This window comes from Melospiza melodia, chromosome 9 (genome assembly GCF_035770615.1).
Source record: "Melospiza melodia melodia isolate bMelMel2 chromosome 9, bMelMel2.pri, whole genome shotgun sequence".
Lineage (NCBI taxonomy): Eukaryota > Metazoa > Chordata > Aves > Passeriformes > Passerellidae > Melospiza > Melospiza melodia.
The window spans coordinates 732587-748914 of NC_086202.1; the positions used below are offsets into that span (position 1 = coordinate 732587).

The 16328-nt window shown below is 59.0% G+C and overlaps 2 protein-coding genes across 13 annotated transcripts in view; both read right to left on the minus strand.

Annotated features, from left to right (window-relative positions):
- Positions 1-247: 247 nt before the first annotated feature.
- Positions 248-13251, minus strand: DPYSL4 (dihydropyrimidinase like 4). Its single transcript, XM_063162961.1, has 14 exons — positions 13173-13251; positions 11418-11506; positions 10967-11151; positions 9235-9399; positions 7787-7848; positions 7605-7685; positions 6108-6176; positions 5715-5835; positions 4926-5082; positions 4577-4718; positions 3482-3652; positions 2647-2826; positions 1629-1788; positions 248-1064 (listed from the first exon to the last, which is right to left on the minus strand). The coding sequence occupies exons 1-14, from the start codon at positions 13209-13211 to the stop codon at positions 973-975; spliced, it is 1713 nt and encodes a 570-aa protein (XP_063019031.1). The 5' UTR covers positions 13212-13251; the 3' UTR covers positions 248-972.
- The window catches only part of JAKMIP3 (Janus kinase and microtubule interacting protein 3), a 61347-nt gene continuing 56467 nt past the window's right edge, over positions 11449-16328 (minus strand). For 11 of the 12 annotated variants that reach the window (XM_063162944.1, XM_063162951.1, XM_063162950.1 and 8 more), the window contains one exon: positions 14242-16253. The gene's annotated coding sequence lies outside the window, so the exon portion shown is untranslated. Of the gene's footprint in view, positions 11507-14241; positions 16254-16328 lie in introns of those variants that run through there. The other variant, XM_063162939.1, reaches the window with a different exon arrangement.

Here is a 16328-nt window from a genome sequence, read left to right on the forward strand (position 1 = left end):
CAGAACCAGTGTGGGCCGAGGGGAAGCCAGGCCCCTCTCTTTGAGCTGTGGGTTCATCTGCAAACCACGGGGCAGGAGGCAAACCAGGGGAGCAGGGCTGAGGAGAAGGGAGGCACTCTGCCCACGCTGCCACCACGAGCCTGTCCCCCCCAAGGGAGCACAGCGACCTGCACGTCACGATGGGATGGTCCCAGCCTCACCAGAAAAACTCAAAGGAACAAAACAACAAAATGGACTCGGGTCAATCAACCACTTCCACCATTTCATGGTTTCCAGCCAAGTTTATTCCAAGCAAGGAGCAGACAGGAACGGAAAGCCATTCCTGGATGTACATGCATGGCTCTGCAGCCCAAGGTTCACTCTGTGTACACACCTTTAAATGTAATACCTGGGCTAGAATAATCTTTATAAAAAAGTGTGTTGCCTGCACCTGGCCTCCAAACGAGTCCCGGTATTTGGTATTGGACTCACACTCAGTTCTTAAAAAACCGTATAAATGATCTTTAGGAAACAAGGCTGACAGAAGGACATCAGCCCACGGCATGGCCAGGTCCTGGAGGGGCAGCACCACTCTGTCCCAGGGCACGGGGCTGCACTTGTCCCTGAGCTGCGACCGCAGAGGGACACACGGGCTGGGGATGGCTCTGGAGGCTCGGCCAGGGCGGAGGGCTCTGGCTGGAAACCACGGCAGTGCTCGTCTGTTGTAAGTCCTTGGATGAGAGCGGGCAGTGGAGCTGCTGGCAAGGAGCGTGATCCAGCCGGGATGTGCCTTCATGCCCACGCGGGCCCGCAGCCCTGGGGCCGGGCATGCACAGGAGGGAAGGGCTTTCCTAGCAGCCAGCGAGGGAACGCGCGCAGGGAGCGCAAGCGGGAGCGCTGCCTCGGGGATCGCTCTACTCTACCTAGCGGGAAGGGCTGGCGAGCGCGGCCCCGGCCGGGCAGCAGCGGCAGCGGGGCCGGCGCGGGGCCGGGTCAGGACAGAGAGGTGATGTTGGAGCGGCCGCCCGGCGGGGCCATGATCTTCTGCGCCGTGCGCCGCGCAATGTGGTCATCGGCCTGGGAGCCTGCGGAGAGCAGAGAGAGGGGCAGTGCCACTGCTGAACCCCACAGCCACACAACAGCTCCTCAGCAAATACCAGTAATTTCATTATGGGCCGTTTTGGACACTCTATGAGCACGGCACAGTTTGGAATGGCTATATTTGCCCAAACTTAATTTTTCATTGTTTCTTTCTGGAAGATTTATAAGTGGTTTTCCTAGAAATAAATTCTGTATATAATAAAATGTGGGGACTGGTAACATTTATCAAACAATACGGGACCCGTATGATCCAACCAGCTAAAAACCATTATGGAAGTGGTTTTAGGGCAGAGCATTGGCTTTCCAAGCTCCCGACAGCTGCCGGGCAGCTTTCTGCAGCACAAATGGTGCTGAATCACTGCCTGCTCTGGCTCCGGGGAACAGAGCCCCCAGCAGGCTTTGTGCATCGACAGAAATACCGTGGAACACTCCAGCGCTTTCCGTGCCGCACTCGGTGCCTGGGCTGCGGCCACAGCACACGGCTGAGGCGTCCGTGGCTCAGCCCTGCAGCTGCCCCCGCCCAGCCCGGCCCTGCTGGCCCCACGTACCGGACAGGCTGAAGCCGGACTGGTGCAGGTTGCGCACGGGCGGCGCCGCGGCTTTGCCGGCGCAGGGTGTGACACGCGGGGCCGCGGTCCTGACGCTGGCCGGCACCTCGTGCACCGGCCCGTCGTACATGCCCCGGGGCACGCCGTGCACCTCGGCCAGCTGCGGGGAGAACAGCGTCAGCACAGGCGGGCAGCGCCTCCAGCTGTGCCTGGGACATTGGGCTGGGTACGGGAACGTTCCTCCATGGAGAGGGCACAGCTGCCCCGGCACAGCTGCCCAGCCCAGGGAGAATGATGGTCTTCAAAGGACTTTCAGCCTGGCCTTGGACACCTCCAGGGATGGGGCATCTGCACCTTCTCTGGGTCCCATTCCCACCCTGCAGGGAGCTGGCACATCCCCATCCTGCCCTCCAGGCACCCCAGACACCCTGAGGCACACCAGAGTTGGGGCTCCTGCCTCTGCAGTTAATTTGGGTTACTGGTTCCTGCTCTGCCTTTCTGTAGGATGCACAATTACAGTGTCTGCAATAGCACAGGGAAAAGGGAAGGAGGACAGAGCTGCTAAGAAGCTCTTTACATATTTGCATGCCTTTGTGTCTCTTTAAACAGCTGTGCCAGCACACGGGAGCATTTATCTTACTGTATTCCAGCACCTATGGGATGTACATCCCTTACCCTCCAAAGGCTGCAGAGCAGACACTGAAAACAGAAACCTCTATAGAAACCACCAGCAACAGAAACCTCTCTAGCACAGGTAAGAGAGGAATTCCTCCCTCTACATCAATACAAAGGAGTCATATTTTTGCTTTGTAACATTGTAATAGGCTAATAAAACTGTCATTATTAGCTCTAATACTAAGATTTCTTGACTGACATCCAGGCAGTTACACACACAAAAAAACAGCATTGATAATACTCCTGCTGCTGTTGCAGGTTTGCCAGCACAGCAGCCCCAGTACACTACAGCTGAGAGATTGTGATCAAAACAAGGGATTATGGCAAACAAAACTCTCCTTACCCTGTTTCTTGCCTTTATCCTTTTATAAACGAAGTCAGGGAAGGTCTTCCTAGGGATGAAGCGACCTGAGCCCTGGGTGACACACAGGTTTCCATCCTCAAGGACAACTCTTCCCTGACTTATCACCAGGGTTGGGACTCCGTGGCACTCAGTGCCTTCAAATATGTTGTACTCCACGCTCTGGAAAAAGCAAACCCTGATATTCAGTGCCTGCAGGATTGAAGAGGAGGCCAACAATGCCCCCCATTTTTGAACATTGCTCCTCGTGCACCATCAGTCAGAACTGACTAACCCCCCCTATTTCAAATAACAAGATTCCAATGGGAAGCAAACTGGAATGGAGAAAATAAACCTTAAAACCAATCATATTAAACTACAACAATAGCTTACTACTTTTATTAAAATATTATTATATTATTTATATATTATTTATGGAATATTTAAATTTTGTGTTAAGATTAATACCATTATATATAAAACTATAGCAATAGTTTAATACGTATTAAACTGCAACTAATACACAATGCAGTTCAGCACTAGTTCAATACTTCATTTCAGCGCTGACATTTTTCTAGTCCACAGCAAATAATGACCTTAAGATTTGCTTACCAGATGTCAGCTGTCTTGGAGTGGTCCCTCAGTACCAATCCCACCCTTACAGCAATAAAAGGATATTTTCCTACTATTTTTAAAAGCAAATGCATGGTTCTTCATCAGTGTACCCACACAGAGAACTCCTCCCCTGCTGAATGATCTGATCTAGCTAAGGACATGCATTGCTTTCCAGATCTGACAGTAAGACCAGCCCCAGAAACTGATTGAAAACGTCTTTTACCGAGTGGTGGGTTTTTGCTGAGATGATTTTCGTAGCCTTGGGGTTCCAGAGCACCAGGTCAGCGTCGGAGCCCACAGCCACGCGCCCCTTCCTGGGGTAGCAGTTGAAGATCTTGGCAGCGTTGGTGCTGGTCACTGCCACAAAATCGTTCTCATCCATCTTCCCGGGGACCTGGGAGGGGAAACATCCCAGGGGAACAAGGGCTGGGGGCAGGAGCTGCTGCTCCCTCCCCATAGCTGTGCCCTGGCAGGAGCCGCTGTCCCCAGCCCTGTGCCCGTGTGGGTGAGGGTCTGCTCTGCCACAGGGCTGTGGCTACAGGGAAGGGGATGTGAGGATGAGCCTTGTCCCTGTGGGATAAAGGATATGACAGAGAGGTTTTATTTTCCCTGGACTCCAAAGGTTGAAGTCTCTGAAAAACAAGACCTTCACTGGTTGGCTCCAGCTCCTGCACAGGCATCTCAGGATCACTGAGGAGGGCTGAGGACAGCCCAGTGAAGAAAGACTGGAAGTGAACCCAACCAGTGCCATTTCTTTACCATCTTCACTGGTCACCTTAAGTAAAGTTCTATTTCTCTTTGAACAAAGCCCATCTCAGAGGGGTTTCAGGGTGGCTTGGCTCCCAAGCTCCTGCAGGCTGCACAGGGACATCTGCTCTGTGGGCTGGAGCACGGAGCTCCCCAGGGATGCTGCAGGGACACAGACTGGTCCCACCCTCGGATCCCAGCCCGGCTGCCGGGCACACAGGGGTGACAGGAGCCTGCTGGGGCCGGGGGCCTCCTGGCAACGGGAAGCGTGGCCACAGCCACGTCCCACAGGAGGGACACCCCGTCCCCATCCACCCCCAGGGACAGGAGCACCCCACCACCCTCGGGGGAAAGCGCTGCAGACACTCCCTGGTGACTGAGCAGGAGCGGAGGGCGGTCCCTGCTCAGCAGCCTTTGAAGACACCGTGCAGGCAGCTGTGTGTCTCAGCCTGTCGCTGGCAGCTCTCTGAAGCTGCAGCAGCGTCTAGACAGTGTCACTGCTGTGCCTCGTCTGCACTAACGGGGCAGTGACAGCCTGGAGCCCGGCACAGCTCCCCGCAGCAGCACGTACCACGCACTTCTCCCACACGATGGCCATCCTCTCCTCCACGCCGTTGGTGCCCTCGGGGATCAGCGTGAAGTTGTCCTTGCCCACGGCCTTCTGCGCGGTGGTGAAGGTGCAGTGGGCACTGCCCGTGACATGCAGGTCCCCGCTGGCAAGGGACAGGGCAGGGCTCAGGGAGGGGGCACTGGTGGCACCCCAGGCTGGCACAGCCCCAATGCTGGGCCCTCCAGGGGGGCCCAGAGGCTCGTGGGCTCGGGCCCCACAGCCATGCCAGTGCTGTAAATGGCATCGGGTGGGCGTGGGCAGGATGCAGACCGGGCAGGGCAGGCGTGCCCAGGTGTGCCACGGCACCCACCTGGCGAGCAGAGTGCTGAGGTGCTCGGCCGTGCTGGGGTCGGGGCTGACGGGCGGGGACGTGACGAAGGCGGCGGCTTTGGCCCAGTTTCTGCTCCAGTAGTGGGAGCCATCCGTGCCCAGGCTGGCTGTGATGGGCTCCCCGTACACCACGGCACCTGCAGAGCGAGGGCTGTCGGGCAGCACGGCACGGGCACGGCCCTGCCGCAGCCACACACGGCAGCTCAGTCCCTCCTGCAGCACCGTCAGCGCCTCGGAGCCCCGCTCATCCCTCACATCAGCTCAGCTCACCGGGAGACACTGCCAAAGCAGGGCCCGGATCTGTCTGTCCCCTCCCTGCACCAGGCACACATTCCGACGGGCTGTCACGCCTTCCTTTAACCAAGCCTGACTCTGTCTGGCAGCCACGGGCCGGGGAAGCGGTGCCTGTGCTCCCTCCCTCACCCTGCTCCCCCAGCATTGATCCAGCCCTTCCCACTCCACCCCCAGCCACCATTTGGAGCTGCTCCACATCTGCTTTCATTCAGTTCACACCAAACCATCACAAGTGGATTATTCCCCGTTTCTCAGCTGTGTCTGCCTAGATGGAAGTGTCACAGCTTCCAACACATCCAATCCTCCCAGCTCCAAGCAATTAGCTCTGGCACAGCCTACCATGGAAACCAGCACGAGCCTCAGCGCCCTCGGTGAGGGGGGCTCGGGAGATGAGGGCTCCTCAGAGCTCACAGGCACAATGAGGTTCCTGGCTGGACTCAGAGGCTCACTGATTGCCTGTGCAGGCCAGTGTTACCTTTCCTCTTGGCCTGAGCCAGGACATCTGCAGCCCCCCTGCTCATGATCTTGGTGACATAGAGGGGGCAGTTGGCCTGCCTGGCGATGGTGATGGCACGGAACACGGCCTCTGCCTCCACCTGCGGGCACAAGAACACGGCACAGGTGTCCCACAAGAACACGGCACAGGTGTCCCACAAGAATATAACACAGGGGTCCCAGACACAGGTGTCCCATGTCACAGGTGTCCCATGTCACAGGTGTCCCACGACACAGGTGTCCCAGACACAGGGGTCCCAGACACAGGGGTCCCAGACACAGGGGTCCCAGGACACAGATGTTCCACATCACAGGGGTCCCAGCCCCTCTGCACGGCGGGCCTGGAGCTTGGAGCGAGGGCTGGTGGCGTTACCTCCTCGGGGTGGCTGAGGACGTGCCCCTCTGGGCCTGTAATCCCCAGCTCCAGCATCCTCTTCTGCTCCTGGGGGTGAGGAGGAAGGAGAGAGCAGTCAGTGATGGGCACAGCCTGCGGGGGCACCGTGGGACACAGCACACCCTGGCCAGAGCCCCCCGAGGGCAGGTGGGACATGGGACACTCCCCAGGGACAGCCCACTCCCCCGGCCACCTCCCAGAGACCTGTCCTGTGCTGCAGAAATGCTCCTGCACGGCAGCTGCTGTATCCCAGCAGCACCTCGGGACCCTCCCAGCCCCCAGAAGGTTCTGGAGGAGGGGACTGACCGCCAGGCTGCCCCAGCTGCAGCAAAGGGAGAGGGATCCCAGCATCCAAAGCCTGCTGCAGCTGCTCAGGAGCCCCTGAGGCGGCAGGGATGGGCACAGGGATGCGACTGGCATTGGGGTGCAGCCAGTGCCACCTCTCCCGAAGGTTCCTGTCCCTTTGCACCTCACCAAGAGGCACAGAGGAAAGGGAGCCCGCAGTGACAGACGCTGAGATGAGCTCTGGGCTGTCCCAGGTCCCTCCTGTGGCATCTGAACGCAGGTGTCCAGCACACAGCTCAGCCTGTCCCTCTGCTGCTCTGTGTCATGCAGCCTCCCAGACAGCTGGCACTAGGGCAAGGATGTAATCCAACACCAGGGAGCAGATCCCACAGGATCCTTTAGAGCCCCCTGCTCTCAGAGTGTGCCTGTTTGTCTGTATTCTTGTCACACATCTCCAGGTTTGTCACCAGGCTGGCAGCTGACAGAAACACTGCTGCACTATGAGCTGCCTGGCTCCACAGCCAGCTGAGGTTTCCAGATAAAATCACAGGTGGTGGGAATTAGCCTTTACCCGTTTGCTCAAATAAACCCATTTGAAGGACTGGATCTGGCTTTCAGTTCAGCCTGACTCCCCCACCAGCCTGAACACTGGCGTGACTGTGAGCCTAAGGAACTGCCAGTCTAACTCCACCTTGTGTGTCTGAGGCTGGAGCCAACACTCTCTTTTCTACAGGTAAAAAGGAAAAATAAGGCCCATGAGCAGAGGCTGCAACACCAAGGAATTCCCAAGTGCTGATGGTGGAGCTAAATGCTGCCAATGTCACAGACATTACTGCAAAAGCCTCAAACTTCCTGAATTTTTCAAGCAATCCAAACTCATAAACACAACAGAGAACGGGATAAAGCATCACTTAAGGCAGCCAGTCATCCTTTAGGAACCCCCAAAGTGCTTTTTGGGAACCCAAGCACCCACATGTGAAGATCCATGAGGACACTGATGATTCCACAGGACACCCTGATGCTCCTGCACATTCCTCTGCCTGCACCTGCTGCTACACAGGGTCCTGCTCCCTCCAAGGCTCTGGGGCTCCAGCTGCCAGGGCAGGGACAGGGACAGGGACAGGGGCAGGGACAGGGACAGGGGTTCTCCCCCAGGGCCCTGCCCAACGCCGGGTCCCACAGCCACGGTACCTCCTCGATGATGTCGCCGTTCTCCGCGTGCACCTGCGCGATGGCGCCCAGGTCCCGGATGGCGCAGAAGATCTCGTACATCTGCCGAGACAACACAGCGGGGCCAGCTCAGCCCTGCCTCCTCCCACCCTCCCGCCCGGCTCAGAGGCAGCCCTGCCTTTCCCCGCGTTCCGCTGTCCTACCTGGCTATCGGTGCACTGCAGCTTGTCCTTGTAAGCCATGAACACCAGGAAGGAGTTCACACCTTGAGAAAAGAAAAGGACACGTGTGGCTTTGTCCCTTTGTCGCTGCCCTGGTGTGGGCTGGGCGGGGATGTTGGACCAGGGGGTTGTGCTGGAGAGGGTTACACTGGAAGCAAAGCAAAGCCAAGGGCTGATGTGGGAAATGTCCCCACTGACCCCAAAGCTTGGGAGTTGTGAAAGACAACAAACCTCTACGTTATGGTGCACTTGAACCACAAAATGAAACCCCTTTTGAGGTTAGGTACCCTCTGTGACTGCTCCAAATGCACACTCAGCTGCCTCACTCCCATGCTGGTTTTCCTCCAGTGGTGGCTTCAGTCTATGGCTTATTCTCAAATTTGGGACAAGGGATGAAGGGACAGGACACAGGGAATGGCTCCCAGTGCCAGAGGGCAGGGCTGGATGGGAGATTGGGAATTGGGAATTGTTCCCTGCAGGGATGGATGGGAAATTGGGAATTGGGAATTGTTCCCTGGCAGGGTGGGCAGCCCTGGCACAGGTGCCCAGAGCAGCTGTGGCTGCCCCTGGATCCCTGGCAGTGCCCAAGGCCAGGCTGGACACTGGGGATGGAGCACCTGGGACAGTGGGAGGGGTCCCTGCCGTGGCAGGGAATGGGATCAGGTCCTTTCCAATCCAAACCATTCCATGATTCTATGAATTGCTGCTGTATTTTGTATGGATAGAGGCAATAAGCAACACCAAACCATGATCACATTACAGCTGTATTTCATTTGTGTTCCAAGGAACAGCTCCATTACTTCAGCCACTCTGCATTTTAACAGGAAATTCACCGTGAATTTCTATGGTAATTGGCCAATTAAACCCTTGCTTGCAAGACTACAAATTACACTGAAGACATTTAGCTCTGCATTAGCATATCTGAAGGAGAGTGTAGCTCCAAACACGGCAATAGGTATTAATGAATGCATGAATCCCTGCCGCGTGGTCTACTTTCCTGCTTTCCAGCCAGCCGTGTGCCACCTCGGGATGCACAGGAGTTACAGGCACAATGGAACCACTGTGGAATGCTTAAAGCTGAGTTCCCTTCTCTACGCCCTGTCCCAGAGGTTTTTCTTTAAATGCATTTTCTGTACATCTGGCAGCCCACGTCAGGGTGTCCAGCCCTACTCCTTCAGCTTCCAAAATCCCTTTCCGTGACCAGGCTGCCCAAAGGTGAGGGCACAGACCCAGATGTCACGGCAGGCGCCCGGTGTCCCCACCCACAGCTCTCTCTGGGCTGGCCAAGGACAGGCAGGTGCCAGCTCCACGGGCAGAGCGCGGCCGCCTGTGTGTGTCCCTGCAGCGCTGAGTGCTGGGGACAGCAGGGCTGCCACGGCCCCCCCGGACCCTGCGGCGGCCCTGAGCCCACGGGGCCCCTCTGCCCTTACCCTTGTCCTTGACCAGGGCCTCCAGCTCCTCCCTGAGGCTCTCGTGCCAGCGCGGGATGTCCATGCTCAGGCTGTAGTCGCAGCAGGCCTGGCTGTCGGCGTGGTTGCGCCACTGCTCGTAGGCGGCCAGGAGGCTGCTCCCCGCGTCCGGGCACACGTGGTCAACTGCGGGGACACGGGGGCCAGGGACAGGTCAGGGGCAGGGACGGGGTCAGGGACAGGGACAGGGACAGGGGCAGGGACAGGGGCAGGGACAGGGACAGGGACAGGGACAGGGACAGGGACAGGGGCAGGGACAGGGACAGGGACAGGGACAGGGACAGGGTCAGGGACAGGGACAGGGACAGGGGCACGGTCAGGGACAGGGACAGGACAGGGGAGTCAGGGACAGGGACAGGGTCAGGGACAGGGACAGGGACAGGGGAGTCAGGGACAGGGTCAGGGACAGGGACAGGACAGGGGAGTCAGGGACAGGGACAGGTCAGGGACAGGGACAGGGACAAGGACGGGGGCAGGGACAGGGACAGGGACAGGGGCAGGGACAGGGACAGGGACAGGGGCAGGGACAGGGACAGGTCAGGGACAGGGACAGGGACAAGGACGGGGGCAGGGACAGGGACAGGGACAGGGACAGGGGCAGGGGCACGGGAGTCAGGGACAGGGTCAGGGACAGGGACAGGGTCAGGGACAGGGGCAGGGACAGGGACAGAGACAGGGACAGGAGCAGGGACAGGGACAGGGACAGGGACATGGGAGTCAGGGACAGGGACAGGGACAGGGACAGGGTCAGGGTCAGGGACAGGGTCAGGGACAGGGTCAGGGTCAGGGACAGGGACAGGGGCAGGGACAGGGGCAGGGACAGGGACAGGGGCAGGGACAGGGGCAGGGACAGGGACAGGGACAGGGACAGGGACAGGGTCAGGGTCAGGGACAGGGACAGGGGCAGGGTCAGGGACAGGGACATGCTGGGCACTGTGCCCCAGCCACACAGCTGCTGCTGCTGCTGTGGGGACATGCAGGTTGGGGACAGGGACACATCGGGCACTGCACCCAGACCACACAGCTGGACACAGCAGTACCAGCTCACTCCCAGCGCTGCTGAGGGACAAGGGGACACAGAGCTCCCAGGCTAGGTGACACAAGCAGAACAAGCAAACGCCAGGCATGGCTCTGTCACGTTTCTCAGCCAGCACAGCACTGTGCTGGTGGGCACTCTGCCCTGGGGCAGCTGCCATCGGCAGCCCCCGCTGCCCGTCACCTCCCTCAGCTGTGCTCCCACTCCCTGCAGCCCTGGCCATGGGCTCACTGGGGAGCTGTGCCACGACTGGTGAGACTGGTCCTGCAGTCACACACTGCAGTGCTTCTTGGGAATGGAGTAGGAACAGAACAGAGAGCAAAATTATTTTACATTATACAGAAATGGAGCCTGTGCCTAGAGCTGGGAAACTCATAAATGCCCCACACTTGCACAGCTGTTAAAAACACATTAAAAGGTGTTTAAAGTGCTCTTCTGTCTTGCTCTCTGATGAGGTGAGGCAGGAGCAGATAAATATTTTTAATATCCACGTGCAGCAAGGGAAAGAGGTTCTGCACAGTACACAACACCTTCAATTAGCTCTGTGGTGTTTGGGTCTGCCCAGCAGACACGGACATTTCTGTGCTGTGAAGGCAAACAAACATCCCCGCAGTGACTCCAGGCCCGCGTGCTCTGCAGGAGAGCACAGCCCCTTACTGATCATGGTGGTGCCCCCTGCCAGCGCCGCCCGGGTGCCCTGGAAGAAGCCGTCGGCCGAGTTCATGCCCATGGTGGGCGCCTGCAGCCGCGTGTGCACGTCGATGCCGCCCGGGATCACCAGCTGCCCGTGGGCATCGATGGTGCGGGTGCCGCCGGGCACGATCAGGTGCTCTCCGATCTGTCTGCAAAGGAAACCAACACCTCCTCTTAGCTGGCAACAGCTTTGAGGTGAGGATGCCAAAACAACCTCTGTGGCTCCTCCCCGGCTGCCAGTGCTCTGCCAGTCTCTACAGCTGCAGCTACACCAGTGCAGCTCTTTCCTGACACCGCTCTAAAAGGCTGCCTTTATTTTTCTAAAGAAAAAATGATGGGAAAGAACCTTGTTCAAATCCCAAGGCACTGCATCATTCTAAGAAATTACATTAGCAAATATAAATTTTTAACTTACTTTATTAGGCCATCCTCCACATAAATGTCTGCGTAAAATGACTGATCATCGTTGACAATTTTTCCTCCTTTGATTAGAATGTGGTGACCCTAATGGGAAAAAAAATCCACAGGTTTTAAAAGATTTTTTTGTTTGGATTCCACCTTACTCATTCCAAGCTTTAAGTAAGTCTAGGTTTAGTATTTTCCCTGCAATCACTCAAGTTCAGTGACTACCCAGACTATTCTGCAACCACATTTGCAAGGGGAACCATATGAAATTGTCGTTTGGAGGGGCTGGGCTCCCCTGTAGAAGGGTGGCAGGAGGCAGGGTTGCATCGCTGAGCCCGGCAGCCCTGGGCACCCCCAGCTCCAAGGGCTGAGCCAGCCGTGCTGCTGCCTCAGCTCCAGGCTTTTCAGTGCATCTCATTAACCTGGTAATTTATTGCCATTCATCCGTTTTCACAGTCTCGGCTGAGGCAGATAAAGCCTCGAGGACTTGCCTCACTTCAAAGCCAGACACTGGCACAGTTTTCAGATTTGCAGAATCTTCACCCAGAATCTTTAACTAGAAAATTTAGGAAGCAGCAGCACTGATGTCTATATTCAGCTGCAGCCTAATTTCAGAGGATTCCTTTCCTGCTCTCTGGTGCTGCTTGAAAAATTATTTCCAGTGCTGAGATGGGCAACACAAAGAGCACGGCCTGGGCACAGAAGCAGCCGAGGGACGCCTGAGCACGTGGCAGCACAGCCTGGAGATGCTGCCCCTCAAAGAGCCGGGTCCGGAGGCAAAACTGCCTAGAAACTGTTTGGGGCTTGTTTAAAAGAGCATCGCTGGCATATAAAGGGAAAACTACAGAACTGCATTACTTTTCTTTTTAACAGTCAAGGATTTATTGTCTTTATTGTTTCCCCTCGTCCCATAACATCAATCAAAAGAAACCACAGTGTTAGTGCCCCATGGGAGAGCCTGACGGCCCCTCCCCTTGCGGGGCCCATCTTCACCCCATGCCCATCCTGACCCCATCCTCACCCTCATCCTGACCCCGTCCCCACCCCGGCGGCAGGGCCCCACACCCGGGATCCGCTCCCGCATCCCAGGGACGGGGCTGGTCCCTGGCTCCCGCACCCACCGGGTTTTCCCCGAGGGAGTTCTGCCACGAGGCAGCAAGAGAGAACAAACAAAACGCGGAGCACGGCAGTCGAGGGATGTGTCCCGGCCGCTGCCGGGAAGCGCCGGGAGCAGGGAATCCCCTCCCACGCAGCGCGGCCGGCGCCGGGGGAGCGGCGGGGGGACCCCGGGCTGCCGGGGGAGGCGGCGCTCGGCTGCGGGATGCTCTCACAGCGCCGAGCACACCCCGCGCTGAGAGCGCGCCCGGGGCACATCTCCGGCTCCGGGGGCACGGCGGGGCAGGGAGCCCGCCCGCCTTTGTCCCCCCGGGGCGGCCCCGGGACAAAGCGCCGGGACCGCCGGGCTCCGGCCGGGCCGCGCAACAAAGGAGCGGAGCGGAGCGGAGCGGGCAGGCTGCGAGGGGCGGCCGGGGCAGGGCTCGGCCCCGCGGCACCGGCACCGTCGGCAACGGCCCGGCAGCAACGGCCCCGCCGGCAACGGCCCCGCCGGCGTTCACCCCGGGGCGGGCAGGAGCCCCCAGAGCCCCCCGGCCGTGCGAGCCCGCCCGGCCCGCTCCCCGCTCCATCCCCGCCGGCCGGAGCCACCCCGGCCCGGCCGCAGCCCCGCAGCCCCGCAGCCCTCGCCCCGCGGGGAGCGAGCCCTCACCTTGCCGCGGCTCCCGCTCCTCCTGCCCGGCTGCGACATCGCCGCCGCCTCCGCCGCGTGTGTGCGGGGCTGTCCCGCGTGCCCGCGCCCGCCGCCGCGCGCCCCCGCCTGCGTGCGCGCCCCCGCCCGCCCCGCCGCGCGCCCGGCCGCGGGCAGAGCCGGTCCGGCGGGGCCGAGCGGGGCCGAGCGGGGCCGAGCCCGAGGGAAGGGCGGCCGCTCGGTGGCCCCGCACCGTGCCCGGCTCGAGCCCGCGCCGCGGGCATGGGCCTAGAGCCCGCTCCCGGAGCCGGCTCCGCCGAACCGGACGGGACGGGACGGGGCGGGACGGCAGGAGGACAGCCGGACGGGCCCCCGCTCGCCCTCCCGCCGCGGTCTCGGCCAGGCTCCCGGCCCCGGTCCCGGCGCAGTCCCGTTACCTGCCGGCAGCCGTCGGGCAGCGCAGCCGGAGCTCTCGGGGGGAGCGCGGCCGCGGCGGGGCCGGGGTAGGGGCCGGGGCCGGGGCTCGGTCCCGCATCGGGGCTCGGTCCCGCGTCGGGGCTCGGTCCCGCGTCGGGGCTCGGTCCCGGCTGGGTGTCGCGGCGGTGCCCCCCGACGGGTGTTGCTGTTCCGGAGGCAGCGAGCGAGGCGAAGTTCAGCGTCTTGTTGTCGAAGGCGTCCTCCACGCTGCAGAACATCCCGCCGCGCTTCTGCCGCGGCCGCGGGCTGCCCGCGCCCAGCCCCGCAAAGCAGGCGGGCAGAGCCTCCTCCTGCCGCCCCGCCATGGCCCCGCACCCCGCGCTCCCGCAGCGCTCCCGCCGCCGCTCGCCTGGCGAGGAGAGCCCCGCGCCGCGTTAAGAGCCGCCCAGGGACCCCCGCCCCGCCCGGTGCCCATCCAGCCGTGCCCGGCCCAGCGTACGACCGCGAGGTGACATCTCCAGCAGCGTCTGCGACGGCAGAGACAGCGCGGGGTTGGCTGCGCGGGGATCGGTGAACGCCCCCCCGAGCCCTCCCGGGCATCTCCCGGTGCCCCACTCGGCCGGTGACACTGCCCAGCTCCCCCATCCCCTCAAACCCAAACCAGCTCATCTAGTTTGAAGGTTTAAAACAGATCTTTTTAATTAAAATTGACAATAATTTATGTATTTTACAAAGGAATAGAAAGTCTCTCGATATATATCATAGGAATCACAATACAAAAATATCTGTAAAATTCTCTAGTCGGTCTCTCCAGCCCCTGTTTTCGGGCTGTCGGTTGCTGCCGCAGCACTGAACCCAGCGTTCTGTATTTGGGATATGATTCTGGAGTAGGATTAGAGGACACGGGTCACGGCACTCCAGCCGGTGCACCAAAAACCTCCATCTTCTCTGTGTTACGTTTTGCATAAGTTTACAGCAGTCCCTTTTAATAAACTGTACAGCACATCATACAGGGTTTAATACACATATTCACACGGCGATTTCCTGAGTCGAAGCTAAATCTCTTCCCGTGCACGCTGCCGGCCAGGGGCACAGGGTGCGAAGGAGCCGGCGGCGGTCCAGGGGCATTTCTTCCTCCTGGTCAGGAATTCTGTCCACAAGCCACGTAAGGCACTCAAGGAATCACTGAAGGCTACAGATATAGAGCAGAATACTGGAAATAACAGCCGCATCCTCCGCAGCTGGAACAAGCAGTCCACGCCTGGCACACACACAGACAGCAGCGGGTTTGGGGCGGGGGCGGCCCCGGCACCCCCTGCTCCGGCTGCTGCCCCGCACCGGGCACCGAGGGACCGCGGGAGCGCCCCGGGCCGGGGCTTGGAGACGGTGTTGGCAAGGGATGCACCGGGGCCAGAGTGAGGAGGAGCGGCCGAGACCCGGCACGGCTCAGCCCGGCCCGGGCTACCAAAAACCTCCTGACACAGAGCCCAGCCTGGCTCCGGGGTACCAAAACCTCCTGACACAGAGCCCAGCCCGGCTCTGGGCTACCAAACACCTCCTGACACAGAGCCCAGCTTGGCCCTGGGCTACCAAAAACTCCTCACACAGAGCCCAGCCTGGCTCCGGGGTACCAAAAACCTCCTGACACAGAGCCCAGCCCCGCTCCGGGCTACCAAAAACCTCCTGACACAGAGCCCAGCCCGGCCCCGGGCTACCAAAAACCTCCTCACACAGAGCCCAGCCCGGCCCCGGGCAACCAAAAGCCTCCTCACACAGAGCCCAGCCCGGCTCCGGGCTACCAAAAACTCCTCACACAGAGCCCAGCCCTGCTCCGGGTTAACAAAATCTTCTCACACAGAGCCCAGCCCTGCTCAGGGCCACCACAAACTCCTCACAGAGCCGGTGGGATGCAGACAGCGAGCAGAACCAGCAGGATCCCTTCCCGGAGAGTGAGGGAGCACACGGATGGCAATCTCCTGTCTGTGCATTTAAACGGAGGACACAGTTCTGAAAACATTCTTTGAGCCGTTTTCTCTTTCCTATGTACAAAACTTCATACATATTTATAGTGACATATAGATAAGCGCAATCCCTTATTTACACACAAGCCTGTCCTGTACAATTGGCTTTGTACGCAAAACCCCCAGGATCAAGGAAGTTAATGGGAAAACAGAACCGGTATTTGAGACACACGGACACACCGGGCAAGAGCACATCCCCAGTGAAGAGCCATGAGATGGACTCAAGCCCCTTCCTAACGTGCCCTTTGTCACCTCAGCCACCACCTGCAGGGCTTCCTGCAGTGAATACAGTATTTTAAGACATGAAGTATTTCAGTGGAACTCAAAATGAACTCGTTTAGGCTTGAAATGCAGAAGCAAAAATGCAGCTCATCCCAGAATGCCAGCACTGGCATTGGTATCTGGTAGAATCGGAGCTTGTTAAATCAATTCCATGACAGAATCGTATGCTGATATCAACATCCACAACCTTGGCCTTAAAACATTGCATCCCTGTGGTTCAAATACCACTCTTCTCTGACCAAATCCCTTCCTTGTGTTTCTGCAGCTGAGCTCCCAGTGCTGGGTTAAAGCACCGTCGATGTACAAGCACAGGAAGAGGTTGAAGAATTTCAATATCCAGGGGTTTTCTTCATAGCTTTACAAACTCCAGCAGCGCAGGTACCTACAGAATAAAATAAACAAAAGGTATAACCACAGCTGCGGTCCTCTCCTCCACATGGGATTTTTAATCCCAAAA

What these genes read in the sequence shown, in the direction of transcription:
- DPYSL4 (XM_063162961.1), bottom strand. Translation starts at nt 13,211, where the DNA reads ATGTCGCAGCCGGGCAGGAGGAGCGGGAGCCGCGGCAAG. An exon ending in GGAGCGGGAGCCGCGGCAAG is followed by an intron (nt 11,507 to 13,172) that starts GTGAGGGCTCGC and finishes TTTTCCCATTAG; the next exon opens with GGTCACCACATTCTAATCAA. An exon ending in GTGGAGGATGGCCTAATAAA is followed by an intron (nt 11,152 to 11,417) that starts GTAAGTTAAAAA and finishes TTTCCTTTGCAG; the next exon opens with ACAGATCGGAGAGCACCTGA.